General features: G+C 46.2%; 1 protein-coding gene across 2 annotated transcripts in view; it reads left to right on the top strand.

The window, feature by feature from the left end:
• EGFR (epidermal growth factor receptor) overlaps positions 1 to 22,029 on the top strand; it is a 100,788-nt gene that overhangs the window by 46,636 nt on the left and 32,123 nt on the right. For both annotated transcript variants that reach the window (XM_011966773.1, XM_011966774.1), the window contains 11 exons: positions 201 to 327; positions 426 to 499; positions 1,326 to 1,416; positions 4,347 to 4,546; positions 5,706 to 5,838; positions 7,954 to 8,044; positions 9,505 to 9,662; positions 15,058 to 15,096; positions 16,870 to 17,011; positions 17,825 to 17,947; positions 18,633 to 18,731. In XM_011966773.1, coding sequence (XP_011822163.1) covers positions 201 to 327; positions 426 to 499; positions 1,326 to 1,416; positions 4,347 to 4,546; positions 5,706 to 5,838; positions 7,954 to 8,044; positions 9,505 to 9,662; positions 15,058 to 15,096; positions 16,870 to 17,011; positions 17,825 to 17,947; positions 18,633 to 18,731 — 1,277 coding nt within the window. The remainder of the gene's footprint in view (positions 1 to 200; positions 328 to 425; positions 500 to 1,325; positions 1,417 to 4,346; positions 4,547 to 5,705; positions 5,839 to 7,953; positions 8,045 to 9,504; positions 9,663 to 15,057; positions 15,097 to 16,869; positions 17,012 to 17,824; positions 17,948 to 18,632; positions 18,732 to 22,029) is intronic.

Raw genomic sequence — 22,029 nt, 5'->3', positions numbered from 1 at the left:
AAGTGTGCTATAGGTCCTCGTGTCCCCCTGCCCCCCGCACCCTCCCCAGCCCCGTCAGTGTTTGTTGAGTGAATGAAGGCTGATGTGGCAGCGGCAGTTCCCGCGACTGGAATTCCTTCCTGCTTCCCTCTGCCTGTGGATCCCTAGCTATTCTTAATCCACCAATGTGAACGGAATACACGTCTCTCTTATCTCTGCAGTGTGTAATGGAATAGGTATTGGTGAATTTAAAGACACACTCTCCATAAATGCTACAAATATTAAACACTTCAAAAACTGCACCTCCATCAGTGGCGATCTCCACATCCTGCCGGTGGCATTTAGGGGGTGAGTCACAGGTTCAGTTACTTGTATAGAGAAAAACAAAGTCTGCCTTTTTAACCGATAGAGACTGGTGATCCATAATCACCTGTTGTTTGTTTCAGTGACTCCTTCACACACACTCCGCCTCTGGATCCACAGGAACTGGATATTCTGAAAACCGTAAAGGAAATCACAGGTTTGAGCTGAATGATCGCATGAATATAAATGGGAAATCAGTGTTTTAGAGCGAGAACTTTTAGACATATTTCCTTCTCCCTTGGAATAAAAACATTTCTTCTGAAATTTTACCATTAATGGCTGATGTTTTGATACTTTTCAAAAGTACAGTTTCCCTGCAGGCAAAAGGGACACGTTAAGCCCAGGCTTGGGTCATTCACTGCGCATGTGAACACGCTTTCTCCCTCCTACCCGGCCCCAGCCAGCTGCCTTGGTGGCCCATAACCCCTGCGGGTAGAGGGAGAAGACAGGGGTAGGCGAGGGGCAGCCTGGGCCTCAGGCTTTTGAAACTGGATGCCAGAGCCCTGTGGGGCCACGGGCAAGCCTTGGGTCCATGACTGCCACCTGAGCTCCGCTTCCTTCCTCTCTAAAATGGGAACATTAGACTTATATAACACGACTGTTTTAGGGTTGGAATCAAATAAGGAAAATCTGTAAAGCTCCTTGTATGTGATACCAGATCCATAATTGGCAGATAATCGCAGCAGGAGCCTCTTGGGGGTAATCAGATACCCCGCGCAGCAGGGGTCCCAGGGCCACAGCCAGAGGGGCGGCGGGAGACATGGGGAATCGCTGGGGGAGGCGGGAGGCAGCTGTGAACTCTGGCTGGCCTGCATCCGCCCATTCGCATGTACACTCAGAGAAGATGATAACGAAAAAGAAAGCAAATCCAGTTTTCCCACTCACTGTTCCTATAATACAAAGTCCCTGAGAGTCTAGAGTAACGTCTCATACAAAAAAGAAACTCCTGTGTGGTGTGTGTCTGAGTCTCCTCTGCCTTACAGGGTTTTTGCTGATTCAGGCTTGGCCTGAAAACAGGACGGACCTCCATGCTTTTGAGAACCTAGAAATCATACGTGGCAGGACCAAGCAACAGTAAGTTGACCACAGCCAAAGGGCCTGGTAGATTACATTTTGCCTTTTTAGTTGGAAATTAGGCTTAACAGGAGAGTTGCTAAGATAGGGCACAGAGCTCCTGTATCTCTCGCCGGCATTCCCGAATGCTATCTCACATGAGCAGGCACAAGGATTAAGACTGAACGACCACTGGCACAGGCTGTCTGCTAAACCACAGACTTCTCAGTGTTCACCAGTGCTTATGCTTCTGTGTCCACTCCAGATCCCACATTGCACTTAGTTGTCAGATCTTTTCAGTCCATTCTAACCTGTAATAGCTCCTATGTCTTTCCTTGTCTTTCATGGCCTTGACTCTTATAAAACGTGTTGTTCAGGTACTTTGCAGACTGTCTAACCATTTCAGTTCGGCTGGTGTTTTCTCAGGATGCAGTTGAGGTTATGCACATCTTATCACGGGGACCAGATAGACTTTTTAGCACCACTCTTTAAGAATTTCCACATTTTCAGCTTTGACAGTGGAATAGACTTGCAGGTGCTCACACACAAGCATCTTTAATATGGTAATGGTAATCATCAGTTTAGTGGTATGGAGGAGGAGATGGGAATCTCTTAGTGAAACCCGCCTTGGAAGCAGCCTCCTTATGAGAACTGCTGCCCCTACTTGACTCCTAAAGCACTAGATAATACTGTGCAACATTAAAGAGAATAAGAGTGCATGAAATATGCATTGCCTCCCATAAACTCCCTTGGCTCTGAATCTCTGATACTAAATATGTGGCTACCATTGCTTCCCAGAAAAGCCTTTTTGCTCTGAATTCTCTGGAATACCTTCTTTGCCTGAGATTCTTATAAAAACAAGAGATTTAGAGCAATTTTCTTGGATGGCTGGTATGAGCCAGTTGGCTTAGTTGTAGGGATTTAAACAAGATAAGGGTTACTTACTTTTCACATTTAATGAGAAGTCTGGTGATTCCAGCTCCTACTGAGGCAGGGTGGCCACAGGTTCCAGGTCATGACTCACTGAAGCTCCAGGCCTGCCCTGCAAGGAACATCTGGCTCTTCCCTGGTGTCTGGCCTCCCTGGGCATATGTGGGGGAGAATTCCTAATGGTATTGGTTACAGGCTCCTATGCAAGACCACTCATCAGTGTAGGAGAAAGGAAAAAGATGGGGGAAAGAAGAGCAGCAGGGAGAGGAGAAGCCTCTGGATGATACTCTAACCCCCTGCCATCCAACATCTGAACATCAGTCTTTTCATCCAGTGCTCTCAGCTGGCCCAGTCCCCAGCCTGGGGTCAGATGAGAGCTTCCTGCAAATGCAGATCTCTTTCCAGTGGCTCCTTCTCAATTACAGACAGCTCCTCCACAGGGTGCACTCTGGCCTTTTACTCCCTCCCCAAACCAGCTCAGCCCTCCCAGCCTGCATCATCGTGGTCCTGCAGGGGCTAGAGGTTCTCACATCCATCATGGTCTGGCAGGAGCTAGTGGTTCTCACACCTATCATGGTCCAGGAGGGGCTAGTGGTTCTCACACCCATCGTGGTCCAGGAGGGGCTAGTGGTTCTCATACCCATTGCGGTCCGGTGGGGCTAGTGGTTCTCACACCCATTGCGGTCCAGTGGGGCTAGTGGTTCTCACACCCATCGTGGCCCCCCAGGGGCTTAGTGGTTCTCACACCCATCGTGGTCCAGGAGGGGCTACTGGTTCTCACACCCATCGTGGTCCAGGAAGGGCTAGTGGTTCTCACACCCATCGTGGTCCGGTGGGGCTAGTGGTTCTCATACCCATCGTGGTCCGGCAGGGGCTTAGTGGTTCTTATACCCATCGTGGTCCAGGAGGAGCTAGTGGTTCTCACACCCATCGTGGTCCGGTGGGGCTAGTGGTTCTCACACCCATCGTGGTCCAGCAGGGGTTTGCTTAGTGGTTCTTACACCCATCGTGGTCTGGCAGGGGCTTAGTTGTTCTTACAGCCATTGTGATCCAGCAGGGGCTAGTGATTCTCACACCCATCATGGTCTGGCTAGGGCTAGTGGTTCTCACACCCATCATGGTCCTTCAGGGGCTAGTGGTTCTCGTACCCATCATAGTCCAGGAGGGGCTAGTGGTTCTCACACCCATCGTGGTCCTTCAGGGGCTAGTGGTTCTCATGTCCAACGCGTGCCTTCCTGCTCCTCCAGGTGACTGAAGACATCCCCCCTTCAGTCTGAATGACTTCCATCCAGTCATCTGATATACACATTGGACCACCCAATAGCATCCTAGCATCATGTTGGATGCTGAAGAAAATGCCACAGTTCCTGCTCTCAGGACCTCACAACCTTGGGCATAGCTTTTTGGAGGAAGGCCCGGCTTCCCAGGCATCCCTCCCAGACCTGTTCAGAGGCCCCTGCTCCTTTCTTCCTTGTTGCCCACACTTGTGCTCTTCACACCAGCTCAAAATTATCTGTTTACAGGGTTGTATCATCACCAGATCAAGGGTCCTTGAGAGGAGGAAACATATTTAACCTGCACAGAATTTAGGACAGAGAACATCAAGTGTTTGTTCAATAAATATATGAATGGATAGAGGGACAGGTTGGGTGGTGGACAGAAGGACAAACCCACACCTTTGAAGTGTATTTGGCTGTTTGAGAGGCTTTTTTAGAATATGTTCTCAATTTCCAAGCAAAATGAAAATGGAGAAATATAATGACATTAAGGCATTTTATTCATCCTCCCCATCTGCCACTGGGGTTAAAGATACTAAATAAACAAGGAACTAGCTTTTGCCTGCAGGAACTTAAAAAACACCTGCAGTTTTCAAAAGTTGCAGTGTGTGCCTCCCACAGCATGACTTACCGTCATTGGCAAGCAGTTTGTAGCCAATCAAAGGTGGTCTGGAAAAACAAAGTTTTCAGGGATACATTGTTTTTATAATTTTCACCACATGATTTTTCTTCTCTCCAATGTAGCGGTCAGTTTTCTCTTGCGGTCGTCAGCCTGAACATAACATCCTTGGGATTACGCTCCCTCAAGGAGATAAGCGATGGAGATGTGATAATTTCAGGAAACAAAAATTTGTGCTATGCAAATACAATAAACTGGAAAAAACTGTTTGGGACCTCCAGTCAGAAAACCAAAATTATAAGCAACAGAGGTGAAAACAGCTGCAGTAAGTCACTGCTTTCTCTTTTGTTTATGGAATTGGTTCTAATGGGTCCTTTATTTTTATTTAGAATATTGAAGGGCTATTCCCATTTAAAATCCTTTTTTCAGTTCCTTAAGAAGCAAATTAAAATCTTAAGATTCCTAATTGTGAAATTACCATGTGAATTCCATTAAAACTTTTTCCAGATCATTATCATTCAATAGGATGAATTTACCCTGAGGTTTAGGCTACCAATTATTTGTAATTTAAGTAACTAAATTTAGTATTAGTTATATTACCTTTTAGCTGTAGGTCATTCTCTGCACATTTCAGCCTGTAAAGATTGCAGCTACACACACACACACACACACACACACACACACACACACAGAGGAATGGAATGAACACTTTACATCAACACTTCCTGTTCTTACTCTAGAGCTTTTGAAGGGGGCAAGAGCCTGGCCTGTGCTGGGCTTTGGCCATGGGCAGCGTCAGCTTTGAGTCAGGTGCTGGTCTGGCCTCCCTAGCTTCGAGGCCCCTGTCAATTCCCTTCATCTCTTTAGGTTTTGGCTTCCTCATCCATAAAATGGAGATATGAATGATTCCCACGCCATAGCGCTTTGAGAGAATTCAGTGAAATTCTGTGTGTGAAACTCTTCCATGGTGCCTAGCACATAGCACACAGCCAATGGCCCAATGGCCCCTATCGGCTGTGGGATTTGTCATCAGAACATCACCAGCTCTGCTCCAGGCTGCCCTGGGCACCATCAAAACACACCCTGTGCCCAGCAGCACCTGCCCCTCTGCACGCCTGGCCCCTTCAGCAGTGGCGGTGGCTGTGGGAGCACAGAAAACAAGGAGTCCCATCTGGTTTAATTGATGCCATTGCCAAAGGGGAGGACTCATGGCACCCCCTCTCGGGTGCCAGAGCGCCTGTCCTCCACTGTCAGGCACATTTCAGTCTTCCCAGCAGCCAGCACAACTGTTTTGTCCTTCCAGTCACTGTCGGCCTCTGGGAAGCCCAGTCTGTGTCCTCTTCCTTCAGGGATGCCCAGCATGTCTGTGCCACCCAAAGTCACGGAGCACAGGGCCCCTCCCGGGAAGGTGCCGTCTCCTGTGGCCCTTCGGGTCCCTGCTCTGTCACTGACTGCTGTGACAGTGACCCACTCTGTCTCCACAGAGGCCACGGGCCAGGTCTGCCATGCCTTGTGCTCCCCCGAGGGCTGCTGGGGCCCAGAGCCCAGGGACTGCGTCTCCTGCCAGAATGTCAGCCGAGGCAGAGAATGCGTGGACAAGTGCAACATCCTGGAGGGGTAGGAGGTTATTTCTTTAATTCCCTGGCTTTGATCAAAAATAAGGCTCCAAGTTGTTGTTATAGCTTTACAGGCATTCTGTTTGATTTTTTTCCTTTTAGTCTTTGCCCTTGGCTTTTGGAGGTTTTGGGGTTTTCTGTGGGGAGATGGGAGGTTGTTTGATTGCTTTGTTGTTTGATTGCTTTATTTTTTGGCAAAGTTAATCACAATAGGAAATAAGCAAGTATTGTTACCTAATTTAATCCAATAATTTATAGAATCTCTTTTCCTGGAAGTATCTTAAATTTATCTAAGCTACAAAAAGTTCCTAAGACAAATGAGACAGTCATCAATGGTTCATCTGGCCAACACCGTGGCCATTTGGGCTCTTCTTTGCAGTGCCCGATTCCTGGTGTGTGAAAATAAATTAACACAAATTATATTGCCAAGTTAATATCTGTTTTATGTGCCCCCAGCATGTGTTGAACATCAAACAGTACCAGGAGCTTTAAATATACCCACGGACAAAGAAATAATTCATAATGATGCTTGTTGAATTTAGTTGCAATCAATAAAAGGTGCAGTTTGTGGATGCTCTGAGGATCTTGATATTGACATAAGGCTTTGAACGACAAATGAGGACAAAAAATAAATAGGAAAGTAAAACTGAAGGATAGAGGCCAAGGCCATGTTTTAGAAGATTTAAAGAAAAAGGGAAATTTGGTGAGCACCATAGGAATTACAGAAGGCTGTAGGAAATCTTCCTGTTTTACTCTCTGGGCATGGACCACAGCTTGGATCCAGAAATATTTAGGAACAGGATAAGAGGACCAAGTTCAATTCTATAGGAATTCTTTAGCTGATAGGCGCAGAACAAATCACATAATCAGTAGTGCTGCTTCAACTTCAAGTAAGGAATATTAATGCAATCCTTACGGCTACAAATGGACAGTGGTCTCATGTTTTCAGTTTTCAAGTGTTTCTTAAGAGGCAGGGTGATGAAAATACCCATGTGGGGAGCCCCATGTCCTTCCGTTAGTGTAGAAAAGCCTGGTGTCCAGCAGCACCTGCTCCCTCTGCAAGCCTAGCCCCCTTCAGCTAGGGCAGTGACCAGGAGAAGCAGCATAGAAGACACAACCCTGTATCATATTTTGTTTAATTGGTGCCATTGACCAAAGGGGAGGATGAAAGGCACACACATTTTTGTTGTTGTATTTTGAGACAGAGTCTCACTCCATCACCCAGGCTAGAGTGCAATGATGTGATCTCAACTCACTGCAACCTCTGCCCCTTCGTTCAGGCGATTCTCCTGCCTCAGCCTCCCAAGTAGCTGGAATTAGAGGTGTGCGCCACCACGCCCAGCTCATTTTTCGTAACTTTAATAGAGACAGGGTTTCACCATGTTGGCCAGGCTGGTCTTGAACTCCTGACTTCAAGTGATCTGCCTGCCTCGGCCTCCCAAAATGTTGGGATTATAGGCATAAGCCACTGCGCCTGGCCAAGGCACATGCTTTTGAGAATAAACACTCCTTGTTCACTGCTGGAGGATAGAACTATGCTTGACTACCAGGCAGAGTCCAATCTTCCTGACAAACAGCCACACGTCTGCTCTGTCTTTTGAATCAAACAATTCTTGCTTAACACTGATCTGTACATCTTGAGGGATGTCAAAATATTACAAGCTAAGTTTTGCACACCTGTGTTCCACACTCACCATTTTTAGTAATAACCATTGAGCAAGTTCATTCTCCCTCCTTCCTTTTTCTGTCACTTAATCTAAAATTATCATTTTTCCAGCTTAATTTCAATAACCATGAATCTGGTATTAGAGGCAGGGAACACCTTTTCAGGATGTCTTTTCTTTTATCATTTGACTTGCTTACCCAATGTGCAAAAGCTATGCTGTAGAAAATGCAGAAAAGATATCTTGATTATGAATGACGCTCCTGTGTTTACTCAGAGAGAAGATGACCCAGGATTCAGTTAACAAAATCAGCTGATTATATTACTGTATCGTCCTGGAGTCCCAACTCCTTGACTATTACCTCAAGTTATTTGGAATTTCAGAGAGGTGATTTGTGTTCCTGCAACAATGTATCAGGGGAGGGCTGACAGGTTTCCTCTTCCTCCTCTCAGCGAGCCAAGGGAGTTTGTGGAGAACTCTGAGTGCATACAGTGCCACCCAGAATGCCTGCCCCAGGTCATGAACATCACCTGCACGGGACGGGTAAGAGCCCCTTGCTGCTATCCACATCCACTTCATGGGAAGGGCCTTCACAGAAGCCGAACCATGACGATGGCCCAGGGCATCCAATGTGGGCAGGACAGCCATCAGAGCCACTTCCCAGAGAAGATGGCAGGCTCTAACAGTGCTATCCAGGCAGCGCGTCTGTGACATTAGCACACACCCGCCTGCGATGACCATTCACTCTTTCTGCTGACACCCCCAACCTTATCTAAGCTTATCACATCCTCACATTTAACAGCAGCTGTTTTCACCTGGTTTCCTCCATCCCTGACCTAGTCAGCATTGCTTTATCACTTTCATCAAATGTCCTCAAATTTTTAACATTACTTTATAATTAATTGAAGAAGTTTTAAAGAAATTCCTAGCAAAACTTTTTAAGCTGCACAGTTTTGTATCTATATGTTCAATAACATAGATACAATATTCTTTACAATATTCTTGTAAAGAATATGAGTGAGAATTCGCACCCCTCTCACACCAAATGTCCTGATGTTGTTAATTCTCAATGTTGTTATATAGGGAGCTCTGTTTGTATGTGAGCTTAAACAGCCAGTTGTAAATCTACTAACTGAAAACATTTTTTAGACATTCTCTAAATTGGGCAGAAGATGACAGGACCGTGTTTTGAAGGATAGGCTGCCAGCATGACTGGTTACAAAGTAAAGCCTTGGTTTATAGGTTTACATGGTGTGGGTTAAATTTCCGTCATTAAAATAATTGGCGATATTGACATAGTCATCTAGATGTGCTGGCTCTGGGCACGTGCAGCCTCTGAGTGGACAAAACCGACATTAGAGAACTTAGCCAAGGGGAAAGCCTTTCCCTGCTGGTTTTATTTCTGCTACTTCTGAAGTGTGGGGCACACAACCTGAGCAATGCTTTTATTTGAGTCCCAATGCTTTTATTTGAGTTTTGCAAGGTTATTCCAAGTTTTGCAAACAAAATCAAAGGTAGCATATGACTCAGTCCTTGATACGCCAACCACTGCACAGAGACTTGCCACCTTCCTGTCACTGGAGAAACACCCATGTGGGTTTTCTTAAATTTGCCTCCCTCTGAGCTTCCCTTTAGCTTCAAATATAATATGCAAGAAAAACTATCTGACCATAAATACACATGTGGGCCAATGAAGATGGTTTTACCAAGGAAAGATGCCCACAATGTGTTAAGCAGAATGCAATAATGTAGAGAATATCATTTCATTCATGCTCGTGTGTATTACATGCATTCAAAAACAGGGAGAATTTCTACTAAGCAACTGACAGTGACCTTATCAAGCAAGTGCAATCACAGAAGAACTGGTTTTCTCCTTTAAAAATTTTTCTATCATTTGGCTTTCCCCACTCACACACACTAAATATGTTAAGTAAAACGTTACTTCCATTTTGAAAGAGAAAAGAAAGAGACATGCATGAACATTTTTCTCCACCTCGGTGCAGGGACCAGACAACTGTATCCAGTGTGCCCACTACATTGACGGCCCCCACTGCGTCAAGACCTGCCCAGCAGGAGTCATGGGAGAAAACAACACCCTGGTCTGGAAGTACGCAGACGCCGGCCACGTGTGCCACCTGTGCCATCCAAACTGCACCTACGGGTGAGTGGAAAGCGCAGGATAACAGAACATTTCCTCTCGCAAATTCAGAGATCGAAAATGTCTCTAAAGTTTTCAGGCAACAAATTGCAGAGGTTTGTATTTGAGTCAGTTACTTAAGGTGCTTTGGCCCCCACAACCATGGCAGGAGCAACATGGTTGTGGGCAGGCCTCGGTGCAGTGGGACTGACTCTGCCGTGCACCATGTCTCCGGCCAGGCCTGTGTTGTTCTTTGCTGCGCATTGCAACAGGAGGGTAGGGGGACAAAAAGAGCACAGGTCCTGGCAGCTGCCACCTCGGCCTGTCTCCAGGGGCTTTTGCGTCTCTCTCCAGATTTCTAAGGTTAGCATGGGGATTAACTGTTTTGCAATGAATAAAAGGTAACATTGCCTGGAATGTTGCTTCAAGACACTTTTTAAAAGCTAGTTGGTTGTTAAGTTGTTGCTACTTGAATTAAAACTACTTTAACTGGACCAGACGCAGTGGCTCACGCCTGTAATCCCAGCACTTTGGGAGGCCAAGGCAGGCAGATCACTTGAGGTCAGGAGCTCGAGACCTGTCTGGCCAACATGGTGAAACCCCATCTCTACTAAGAATACAAAAATTAGACAGGCGTGGTGGCAGGCACCTGTAGTCCCAGCTACTCAGGAGGCTGAAGCAGGAGAATCGCTTGAACCCAGGAGGCAGAGGTTGCAGTGAGCCAAGATCGCACCACTGCACTCCAGCCTGAGCACCAAGAGCAAAACTCTGTCCCAAAAAAACAAAAGCAAAAAAACTACTTTGATTGGAATTAGCAGAAGCACTCTGATTGTGTGTATCTAATTTACTGGAAGAGTAAAGCTGTCATTCAAACTGGGTCGTACTCAACAATCAGAAAGAGAAGTTGAGCTGTCATGTAGTAGTTCACACTTACTTCTGTTTCTCAAAATCCTCAGCCTTGTTTGGAAATGTTACTCATTCTTTCTCTGAATGCATCTGTATGAGTTGTGTGGCCTTGGGCAAGGGTCTTACCTTCTCTGTGCCTCAGTTTCTTTTCTGTAAATTGGGATAATGTTGCTGCATAGCTCACAGGATGTTTATGACCATGAGTGAAGATACATCATATACTTAAAATGGTGCCTGGAAAATGGTGAATACTGAGTCAATGATAGCATTGTTGATGGTGGTGATGGTGATGAGGAGGTGGGAGTCACAATGGTGGTGGTGATGGTGTTGATGGTGTTGATGGTGGTGAGGAGGTGGGAGTCACAATGGTGGTGGTGATGATGGTGTTGATGGTGGTGAGGAGGTGGGAGTCACAATCATGGTGGTGTTGAGGGTGGTGATGGTGGAGGAGGTAGGAATCACAATCATGGTGGTGTTGAGGGTGGTGATGGTGAGGAGGCAGGAATCACAATGGTGGTGGTGTTGAGGGTGGTGATGGTTATGAGGAGGTGGGAGTCACAATGGTGGTGGTGTTGATGGTGGTGAGGAGGTGGGAGTCACAATGGTGGTGGTGTTGATGGTGGTGAGGAGGTGGGAGTCACAATGGTGGCAGTGTTGATGGTGGTGAGGAGGTGGGAGTCACAGTGGTGGTGGTGATGAGGGTGGTGATGGTGGTGAGGAGGTGGGAGTCACAGTGGTGGCAGTATTGATGGTGGTGAGGAGGTGGGAGTCACAATGGTGGTGGTGATGATGGTGATGATGGTGTTGATGGTGGTGAGGAGGTGGGAGTCACAATGGTGGCGGTGTTGATGGTGGTGATGGTGATGAGGAGGTGGGAGTCACAATGGTGGTGGTGATTGATGGTGGTGATGGTGATGAGGAGGTGGGAGTCACAATGGTGGTGGTGATGATGGTGTTGATGGTGGTGAGGAGGTGGGAGTCACAATGGTGGTGGTGATGATGGTGTTGATGGTGGTGAGGAGGTGGGAGTCACAATGGTGGTGGTGTTGATGGTGGTGATGGTGGTGAGGAGGTGGGAGTCACAATGGTGGTGGTGGTGATGGTGGTGATGGTGGTGAGGACATGGGAGCAACAATAGTGGCAGTGATGGTGATTGAGACATGATGACGATTTGTGAACTTTCTAGGAAAACAATCATATAATCTCCAACAGCAGTATCTTAATATCTTTTCCAAAAGTATCAGATCATATTATAAGGGCCAAGTTTCCAGAATAATATCAGACATAATTACAGTGGACATCAGAGCTTGGCATCTAAAGGTGACAGGAATAGCTCTCATGTCTCAGCGTGAAAACAACATTGCTATTAGTCTGAGATACTAATTATCTAGTTAAGGAAGTACTCACCTATACCTAGTTTTTACCTGTTTTTTAAAATCTGGAATTGATTTTGAATTTTATCAAATATTTCCCTGGGAGCAATGTAAGATTTTTCATATTTTCGCCTTCGGGTATACCAACATGCCAGCTCTGTTGGCCACTTTGTGAGCTCGATGAAGCATGGTATAAAAGATGCTTTGCTAGTTTTTCACTTAATCTATTTCTACAAGCAATTTTGGAGCTAAGCCTCTGAAACAGAATTATATTATCTGTATAGAATAAATGTTTTATCTTCCCCCCTTTTCTCTCTTTTGGAATAGATGTGCATCAGTATCTCTGTGTCAGTATCTCTGTGTCAGTATCTCTGTGTCAGTGAGTGTATGTCATTGGGCTTAGGGGAGGTCCAGAAAGTGATTGGGTGTTGGCATTTTCAATACACTTACTTTGTATAAGAAATAGTTTGCCAAATATAGAAAGAGGGGATTTACTCAAGATTTAAATTAAAAATGTTAGTGATCATTTTTCTAATGTCTTTCTATTTTTTCCCAGGTCATAATAAATCTTCACTGTCTGACTTTAGTCTCCCACTAAAACTGCATTTTCTTTCTACAATTTCAATTTCTCCCTTTGTTTCAAATAAAGTCCTAATGCTATTCATTTGACATATGGAATTTTGTAAGTATTTTCTTTAGTATGTGTGATTACATTCCTGATTCTGAACCTTTTTAGAAGAGTATATAGTTTGATATAATCTTGTTATTGACACCTGTGTCTTCTCCCAAAACCATTAATTATATAGGAATTGCACAATAGAAATGGGTTTAATTTTTTAAATGTGGTGAAATGTTGATGAGAGTAAGGGAAAATTTTTTAAATTTCCTTCACTGAGTTTTTATGATGTGCACAACATTCCTGAATATATTGTCTCCCTCATTTCTCAGACGGGATTTTTGCCTTCTCCATTTCTATTGTTAAAGAAACACTTACAGGGGTTTCTTTAACAGGCGCAGCCACCCAGATGAGGGGGAGGGACCCTGGAGGAAGAGCTCTTTTTTTTTTTTTTCTTTTTTTGAGACAGAGTCTCACTCTGTCACCCAGGCTGGAGTGCAGTGCCGTGATCTTGACTCACTGCAACCTCCACCTCCCAGGTTCAAGCAATTCTCCTGCCTCAGCCTCCCGAGTAGCTGGAATTACAGACGCCTACCACCACGCCTGGCTAATTTTTGTATTTTTAGTAGAGACGGGGTTTCGCCATGTTGGCCAGGCTTGTCTTGATCTCCTGACAGGTGATCCACATACCTTGGCCTCCCAAAGTGCTGAGATTACAGGCGTGAGCCACTGCGCCCAGCCAGAATATCTATTTTTAAATGGAACTGCATTTTCATAGTACAGTGAGGAAAAAGTTGTTTTGAAATCTTTATCCTGATAAACCGAATAATATGAAAATTTGCCTATTTTAATTATATGTAACAAAGTTTAGTTACTGCTATAATTGCAAATATGTATAAATTCCTTACCAAAAAAAATGAATCAAGTGGGGCACAGAGAATAATTTTTCTGACAGAATTAAATAGCATGCTATAGCCTGCTTGACTTCATACCCAATAGTCATTTCTGCAGAGTCACCGAGGGCCTTATCAGCATCAGCAAGAGCCCCTCGCCTTCTGACGCTCTCACATCCTTCTCTCCTGCAGCCCTGTCCTGCCATTGTCCTTGTCCAGCTTCTCTTCAAGGGTCAACTGGTCTACGTTTCCCTATAAGCTTGTTTGTCACAGCTTCTTGTTAGCAATCCCTGTGGTTGCCCAAAAGCACTTTCAGAGGCTACATAAGACTCTGCATGTTGTAGAAAATTTGCAGTTTCAATCTGCCCTCCCTCTGCAGGGTATTCCCATTGTATTGCGTTCAGCAGGCAGGGAGAGACTGCTGTAAGGACAGTTCCTGAGTGACTGCTTTCTGTCTTGGACTATTTGGTGTCTGCAGGAGGTAATGGGGTGAGCAGTAACGAGGCCTCCTGTATATTCCACCCCTATGAAGCCTGCGTGTTTGGTTTATGAACTAAGCTCAAAGGCACCACAGTGGTAAGACTGCACTACATGACACCATGGAAAAGAGGGAGCGCCCAGACCCCCAAATTAAGAAGAGCAGTGTAGAGACTAGAGACCTGGAGAGCAGAGACGGAAACTGTTAGGACCAGATTATAGTGTTAAACCAGGGCTCCCCAGGCCTCTCACATATTGAAATGTACTTGTCCATCTTTCTCCAAGCCAGGAAATGGGAGTCTCAAAGGCACGTTATTCTGCCTTTTTAAACTGTCGTCCTGTAATCAAAGTAATGATGGTAGCGTGTCCCACCAGAATGGGAGCCCAGCTGCTCCGGAGTCATGCTGAGGATGGATCCCATCTCTTCTGCCATTAGAGTTTCAGCTGGGTCGTGGTGGATGCAGCCACCTCCATGCCTAGCCTTCTGCATCTGTGATCCTCACAGCCTCCTCCGGCCACTGAGCCTCATGCCTTCACTTGTCTGTTCCCCCCTGCTTTTCCTTTCTGCCACCTCTGCATGTGGGCCGCCAGATTCTCAAGAGCATCCTACCGGTTTCCTTCCTTCCACTCCCTTTGCCAGTGCCTCTCACCCCATCTAGTAGCCTAACCATCACCCCCAGGACTGACCTCTTCCTCCTCACTGCCAGATGGTTGTTCAAAGCACAGAATTTGTCAGAAACCTGCAGTGACACCATGCTGCCAGGCTTCTCCATAATTAGCGTGGCCCCAGTCCATGCTTCTAGCCTTGGTTCCTTCTGCCCCTCTCTTTGAAATTCTAGAGCCAGCTGTGGGACAATTATCTATGTCAAAAGCCAGATGTGAAAACATTTCAATAACAAACTAACTGCTTTGTTCAGTGCTAGAACAATGCCTGTCACAGAGTAGAAACTCAAAAATATTTGCTGAGTGAATGAACAAATGAAGAAATGCATACTAAATGATTAACCACCAATCCAACATTCAGACACATTGTGATTTTAATTATTTAAGAGTAGTTTAGCACATATTGCCTTATAATTTAATTAAAAATCTCCAAGAAATATGCCAAAGAAGTAGAATGAGAAAAATGTATATTTTTCTTTCACTTCCTACAGATGCACTGGGCCAGGTCTTGAAGGCTGTGCTAGGAACGGGTAAGTGTTCACAGCTCTGTATCACATGGACCTCGTCAAGAATGACCACACTGCTGTGGGTGAAGATGATGCTTTCCTGCGTTTCTGACTGTCCTCTGTCCTGATCAAGTTTCTATGGCTCTGGGCCAGCCTTCCCCCAGCCAGGGTTTCTGCAGAGACTGCCCAGCTGGTTCCACGTGGCTCCGTGTGCCAACTTTGTCCTCAGTGGAGGGAAGGTTGGACGCGCAGTGCTGGAGCTGTTCCCTGCTCCGCCATTGCTTGATGCATGGCCTGCCTCTGACTTCCTTGGTTCCACTGGTTTTGCTGTGTCCTTCTCTGCCTCTAGCTCCTCTTCTTTTCTGTCCACTTACCCCATTGGTCCCATCACAAGCCTATGTATGAGTGGTCTTTTTGTTCAATGACACCCTCCAGCGTAGGGGAGTGTTTCTCCTCGCTTTCTTTCCCAGACACACTGCCCAGCAAAGGCAAAAGGGCTTCCTTCAACATCAGCTCTGGCCAGTTTGCCAGAGCAAAGCCCTGAGAAAAGCAAAGTTGAAAAATCTTGTTCAAACTCACTAGGAAAGAGTGGTGTTACCCTCAACGGCGTCTAGCCGGGAATCAGGGAATTACACACCGAGCACCTGTTTGCCATTCTGGATGTTTCCGAACACGAACCAAACTTCCAGGCCACTCTGCCATCTCTGGTAATGTCTACAAAGTCCCTTCCTCACCACTGCCCTTCCTTCATTTTGGCCTGCTCTTCCGCCCCTGAGTGGACAACCGTAGCTCTCCCTCCTGCCATCAGTGCCACATGATCGAGGAAGAAGGCAACTTTGCAGAGACTGGGTCCGCTTCCACTCCCGTCTCTTCAGTGAGCTGCTACGACACCCAGCAGAACTTCCCGATTCCACCCTGTAATCTCAGGGATCTTAATCATGGGGCTTTCCACCACATGTCCACCTTGAAACCAGTCATGGCCATTCCTTCTTACATCTGCTCTTTTCCATCTTTTTCTTCTCCTGTTCACCCACCCTCACTCCTGTGGCTCTCTGTGGACATGTGCTCTATAGCAAATGATTCTTTATATCTTCCAGTATTCTAGTGAGCTGGCACACGTGGCTTCTGGTTTCCTCTCTCTGGAACTAGACATGGCCTCTGTGGGAGGGAGGATTAAATGCACCTTATGGATTGAGGCTGCATGACGACATCACTCATCACAATGATTCTTTCTATGTCTGGATCCTATCCCTTTATAACCCCCTTCAAGCTCGTTCAGAGAGTATTTCACACAATCCATGTGCTCATCTTGCAAGTCAAGGACCCAGAGGAGTCTCAGCATTGTCAAAAAGTCTCTTCACACAGCCTGACCGGAGGCAGTGCCTGCTCCATGTGTATGGACTACGGCACTTCAATTGCATGGAAATACTCTTGGAATGAACAAAATACCAATCCATGAAAAAGCATTATTGAAGTCTAAGTTATTTTTTGAATTATATTTTGTTAATCAACAAATTGAAAAACACTCATCATATTGAGAGGTCCAGATAAAGCCTCAATTTTAAAAAATGAGGAAAATTGGGCCTGGTAGGAGACTGGGGGGACCTTGAGAAAGTTGGAAACATTGCCCTAGAAGCCTGTTTTTTCTCCTCTTAGAAGCTACACAATATCTCACTTTCCGAGATCATTCTACAAGATAGCTGTCAGTGCGCCGAAACATTCAGGGGCGTGTTGAGTGCCAAGGCCATGGAATCTGTCAGCAATCTCATCCTTCCTTGTTCCTTCACCTCATTCCAGGCCTAAGATCCCATCCATCGCCACTGGGATGGTGGGGGCCCTCCTCTTGCTGCTGGTGGTGGCCCTGGGGATCGGCCTCTTCATGCGAAGGCGCCACATCGTTCGGAAGCGCACACTGCGGAGGCTGCTGCAGGAGAGGGAGGTGAGTACCAGGACTGGGTGTGCTCAGGAGCCCTCGCACCCCAATGGGAACAAGGGCCAGCCCCGAGAACGGACCATTAGCAGTTGTGTATGTTAGACACATAATTGTATTATGATGCAGAAAGAATCTCTGAATGTGCAGTGATACCCAGTTAGTGACATATTGGTACTGAGGAAATATCCATCTGAGGAAACGGCAATGTTTCTAGACTGCACCCTTCAATGCCCACAAAGCTGTGTGGCATCTGCTTAGGACCTGGTGCCTGTGTGTGCGTAGGAGGGAGGCCGGGAAGTCTAGCTGCTGATCCTCTGCTGGCACTGTGGCAGAGGCAAGAGATTCCTGCTTTGGAAAACACCATTGTCTACACAGTGGCTTTGTCCATGATGGACTCTGCCTCAGCCCAGTCCTGTGCTGGAAGCCATGATCTCTGGAAAGAGCAACCCCCTGGCTCATAAGCATGAGGGCATGTGATATGCCCCGACAGACACCAAAATGACTGCCACACACAACTTCCCTACTGGAGTTTTTCAATCCAGCTAGTAGGCGTGGAAACAGAAATAGAAATTGTGTTTGTTGAAAGGTAGCTGTTCATTTGAAGAACACCTGTATCAGAGCCTGTGTTTCTACCAACTTCTGTCAAGCTCTGTAGAGAAGGCGTACATTTATCCTTCCAAATGAGCTGGCAAGTGCCGTGTCCTGGCACCCAAGCACATGCCGTGGCTGCTGGTCCCCCTGCTGGGCCACGTCTGGCACTGCTTCCCAGCGTGGTGAGCGCTGAGGGGACCCTTGTCTCTGTGTTCTTGTTCCCCCCAGCTTGTGGAGCCTCTTACGCCCAGTGGAGAAGCTCCCAACCAAGCTCTCTTGAGGATCTTGAAGGAAACTGAATTCAAGAAGATCAAAGTGCTGGGCTCTGGTGCGTTCGGAACTGTGTATAAGGTAAGGTCTCTGGGTTGGACCACAGGGCCCCTCATGATCTGGTGGGGAGCCCAGAGTCCTCGAAAGCTGTATATTTCCATCATCTACTTTACTCTTTGTTTCACTGAATGTTTGGGAAACTCCAGTGTTTTTCCCAAGTTATTGAGAGGAAATCTTTTTCCGAGATTCTCTTTTTCCGAGAACCACAATGACCAGTGGTCCTGTGAGACCACTTCACAGACCAAAGGCATTTTTCTGAAAGACGCCATTGACCTTGCCGTGGGGCGCAGCACAGGGCAGGAGGAGGGCCACCTCTCACCACAAGGCATCAGAATGCAGCCCAGCTGAAATGGGCTCATCTTCATTTGCTTCTTCTAGATCCTCTTTGCATGAAATCTGATTTCAGTTAGGCCTAGACGCAACATCATTAAATTCTGGATGAAATGATCTGCACGGACTTTGTAACAGGCTTTATAAGCTTGAGATTCTTTTATCTAAATAATCGGTGTGATTCGTGGAGCCTAACAGCTGCAGGGCTGTGGGAGCATCATGGCACCCAGCAATATCAGCCTTGGATGCAGCTCCACAGCCCCAGTGTCCCTCACCTTTGGGGTGCATTGCTGGTAAAATCCACCCAGCTCACTGGGCAGCTTGTGGCACCATCTCACAATTGCCAGTTAACATCTTCCCTCTCTCTCTGTCATAGGGACTCTGGATCCCAGAAGGTGAGAAAGTTAAAATTCCCGTCGCTATCAAGGAATTAAGAGAAGCAACATCTCCGAAAGCCAACAAGGAAATCCTCGATGTGAGTTTCTGCTTTGCTGTGTAGGGGTCCATGACTCTGGACCCCAGGGCCCACCTTTTCTCATGTCTGGCAGTTGCTCTGCTGTAGACCCTGCTCATCTCCACATCCTAAATGTTCACTTTCCACGTCTTTCCCTTTCTAGCTATAGTGGGTATAACTCCCTCCCCTTAGAGACAACACTGGCCTCTCCCATGCTGGTATCCACCCCAAAAGGCTGGAAACGGGCAATCACTGGCATCTGCCCAGCACTAGTTTCTTGACATGCATGATGAGTGAGTGCTCTTGGTGAGCCTGGAGCATGGATGTTGTTTGTGGTATTTTTTGGATGAAGAAATGGAGGCATAAAAAAATTGACTCTTATATGGCTGGGATAGGGTTTAAACCCCTTGTTATTTCTGACTCTGAAACTTGCATTCAATTCACTACACCAAGTTATCTCATCTTTGAAATGGCTTTTTTAAAGGTGCCTAGAATATGATGGCGTGCAGTCTATAAACTGTTGCCCACCTGCTGTACTTTCTCTCAAAATAATACACATTTTTCTCCAGTGTCTGCTGATTGTTACTTTGTGGAATAAGTTCTTGGAAAATTCCACAAGATTATTGTTATATTCTTACTACCAATTCTATTGAACTTTCTCCACCTTCTCTGGGCCTTTCCCCAGCCAGTGGTGGGAAGACATTGGCTGGAGTCTGACAGAGCCTCTTCTACACTGGCCTGGGTTTGCTGTGAGTTCATCATGGAAACCTTTACTCTTGTCCCAACACAGAGCAAGTGAAAGAGGAGGTCAAGGGACTCAGGCAGCGGACTAGGGAAGCAGAATCAAGGAAAAGGAAAAATGGCTGTCCTTATTACCTCAAAACCCTAGAGAATGTAGTTGATCTTACAGCCAAGAAGGACAAAAGCCAGAGAGTGATATCCCCTGCCTCATGTCTAACACACAGAATACATAGCAAGCTAAGAGAACATGGGCCTTCATAAAATTGTCTTAAGACACTATTTTTTAATTGGAGGAAATCTACAGTTTAATTTTCTCTCAGCAGCTTTTCTTCCTTTTATTACAGTAGGGGAAATGCCATGTTGATATACTTCTAAATGAAAGATGATGAATTGATACAGTACAATAAAAAATCTGTAAAAATTGATGATATACTTATCAAGAAAAATTAGCTTTCATTTTAATGGTTTACAAATTGAGTCAAGTCCTAGTAACAAAATGTTAGGTCTATTAATATAACCACAAAAATACAGGAAGGCGGGCAATCCGTGAAGCCTTCACTTACAATCTAGCCCCTCACCTGTGCTGTGTAGGAAGATCTTTGTGCAGAATTTGCTTCCTTAATTCATTTTTTATTCATTCAACACATCCTAATAAATTATATAAAATCATGTTGAAATGTGAATTTCAGTGGTATTTATAATGCAGTATGAGGAGGGTTTGAATGTATTCTAAGACAGTAGCTGTGCTTTGGGAAGGAAGCAGTGTTCACTGAAAAGTGCCCCCCAGGACCTTTTAATTGGAGGAAATATGCTTCTGTGGAGTTGGAAATGGAGTAGAAGATAGATAAGGTCAAGGCTTAAAAGTTAAGTGCACCCAACATCTGAAGTGTCCATGGGCCTGGCGTGGTGGCTTTCGCCTGTAATCCCAGCACTTTGGGAGGCTGAGGCAGGAGGATCCCTTGAGCTTAGGAGTTTGAGACCAGCCTGGGCAACATACTGAGACCCAGTCTCTACAAAAAAATAAAAAATTAGCTGGGCATGGTGGCTCATGCCTGTAGTCCCAGCTACTCAGGAGATGGGAAGATGGCTTGAGCCCAGGAGATCTAGGCTGCAGTGAGCTAAAATCTTGCCACTGCACTCCAGCCTGGGTGACAAAGCAAGACCCTGCTCAAAAAAATAATTAGATACAGATTGTAATATAGATACCTATATATATCTGAAAATAGATATGTTTATATATACTCTGTATATAGATATGTAGATATATAAATATATCATATATAATATCATATGATATTATATATCATATGATATATATCTCTCTAAATATATTAAATAAATAAAAGAAAGGCTCAGTTTGGCCTCCTGCTCATCCTGTCTCATCGCCTCTTCCCCCTCCATCATCTTATTTCCTTGCCCCATGTTTCTTCACTGCGGCCATGTCCCCCCTCCTCTCCAATGGTGGATGTCATGTCTGCTGCAGTCAGAGGGCGACAAGCCTGGAGTGTTCCCTGAATCCTGTGCTTTGTCCTGCAGCTCAGGCTGCCCGGGCCTCGCCAGCAATCCTGGCAGGCAGGGCACCGTGCTGGGATGGAGAGGGGGAAGCTGGAGGAGGCACTTTCTGGTAAAGAAAGCAAAAACCAGCAGTGCCCAAGCCAATTTCAACAGGGTGTTAAATACACCTTAATCGTGTGGCAGGACACCTCACGGGGCCACGTGTGCTCTTAGAAAGACTCGCGTGCATGCGAGCACAGCAGCAATGACTGCATACTCACGTTCCCCTGCAGACACCAGGCCCCGCGGCTGGCACACACACTGCAGCCCAGTTCCATGTTGCTAGCAGTGACTTAGTGAATGAGTAAAGTTCTTAAAATGCAGGGGACACCTGCCCTTCATTCGTAAGGCTGGACATACACCTCTCCTTAAGGAGTTCAAAAGCTAGTAGAACCCCAGTTCTTATGGTAGAGCCGTTCACAGATGAGGGAGACAAGCCAGAAGGAAGGAACCAAAAGTCATGTCAGCAGTTAGGACAAAATAACAGGCTTTCAAGGTCACAAAGCCTCAGGGACACTCCTGCGGTGGGACTGGGCCAGGAGCCATGGGGGCTCCAAATGTGCACTCTGCCTGCCAGCCTGCAGGCGCTGGGGCTCCGCGGAGATTGTTGTGGAATACCAAGCATGCTTGCTGTAGGTCACGGTGCACATTTACCACTTCCAAGACAAACAACCGAGAACAAAGCTCGCTTTAGCTTCTGCGTACACCGAACGGGACACACGACTGAACAGCGTTCCCATTGTGCCTGCTGGGTGGGGAGGAAGTGATGGCCCAGTGGGTCTATCAGATGTTAGTAGGATGGGGCCTGGCGGGGCTCCAAGCTCTGTGTGGCCGACACCCACGCCCCCCGCTCTGCTCCCCATTCCCAGCCCCAGGTCAGCCCTGCGAGGCCCTGCAGCAGATGGGCTGCTCAAACTGCTCTGGTTTGCAGATTTTTCTTCCCTCTCAAATGAATACAATATGTTTTCAAATCTCAACCAGATCTTGAGAAAATAGGAAGAGCCAGAGGGTTTCTTTGGTGTTA

The sequence above is a fragment of the Mandrillus leucophaeus genome, unplaced genomic scaffold (assembly GCF_000951045.1).
Source record: "Mandrillus leucophaeus isolate KB7577 unplaced genomic scaffold, Mleu.le_1.0 Scaffold772, whole genome shotgun sequence".
NCBI lineage: Eukaryota > Metazoa > Chordata > Mammalia > Primates > Cercopithecidae > Mandrillus > Mandrillus leucophaeus.
The sequence above is the reverse complement of the archived record's forward strand: the minus strand, read 5'-3'. Positions and strand labels throughout refer to the sequence as shown.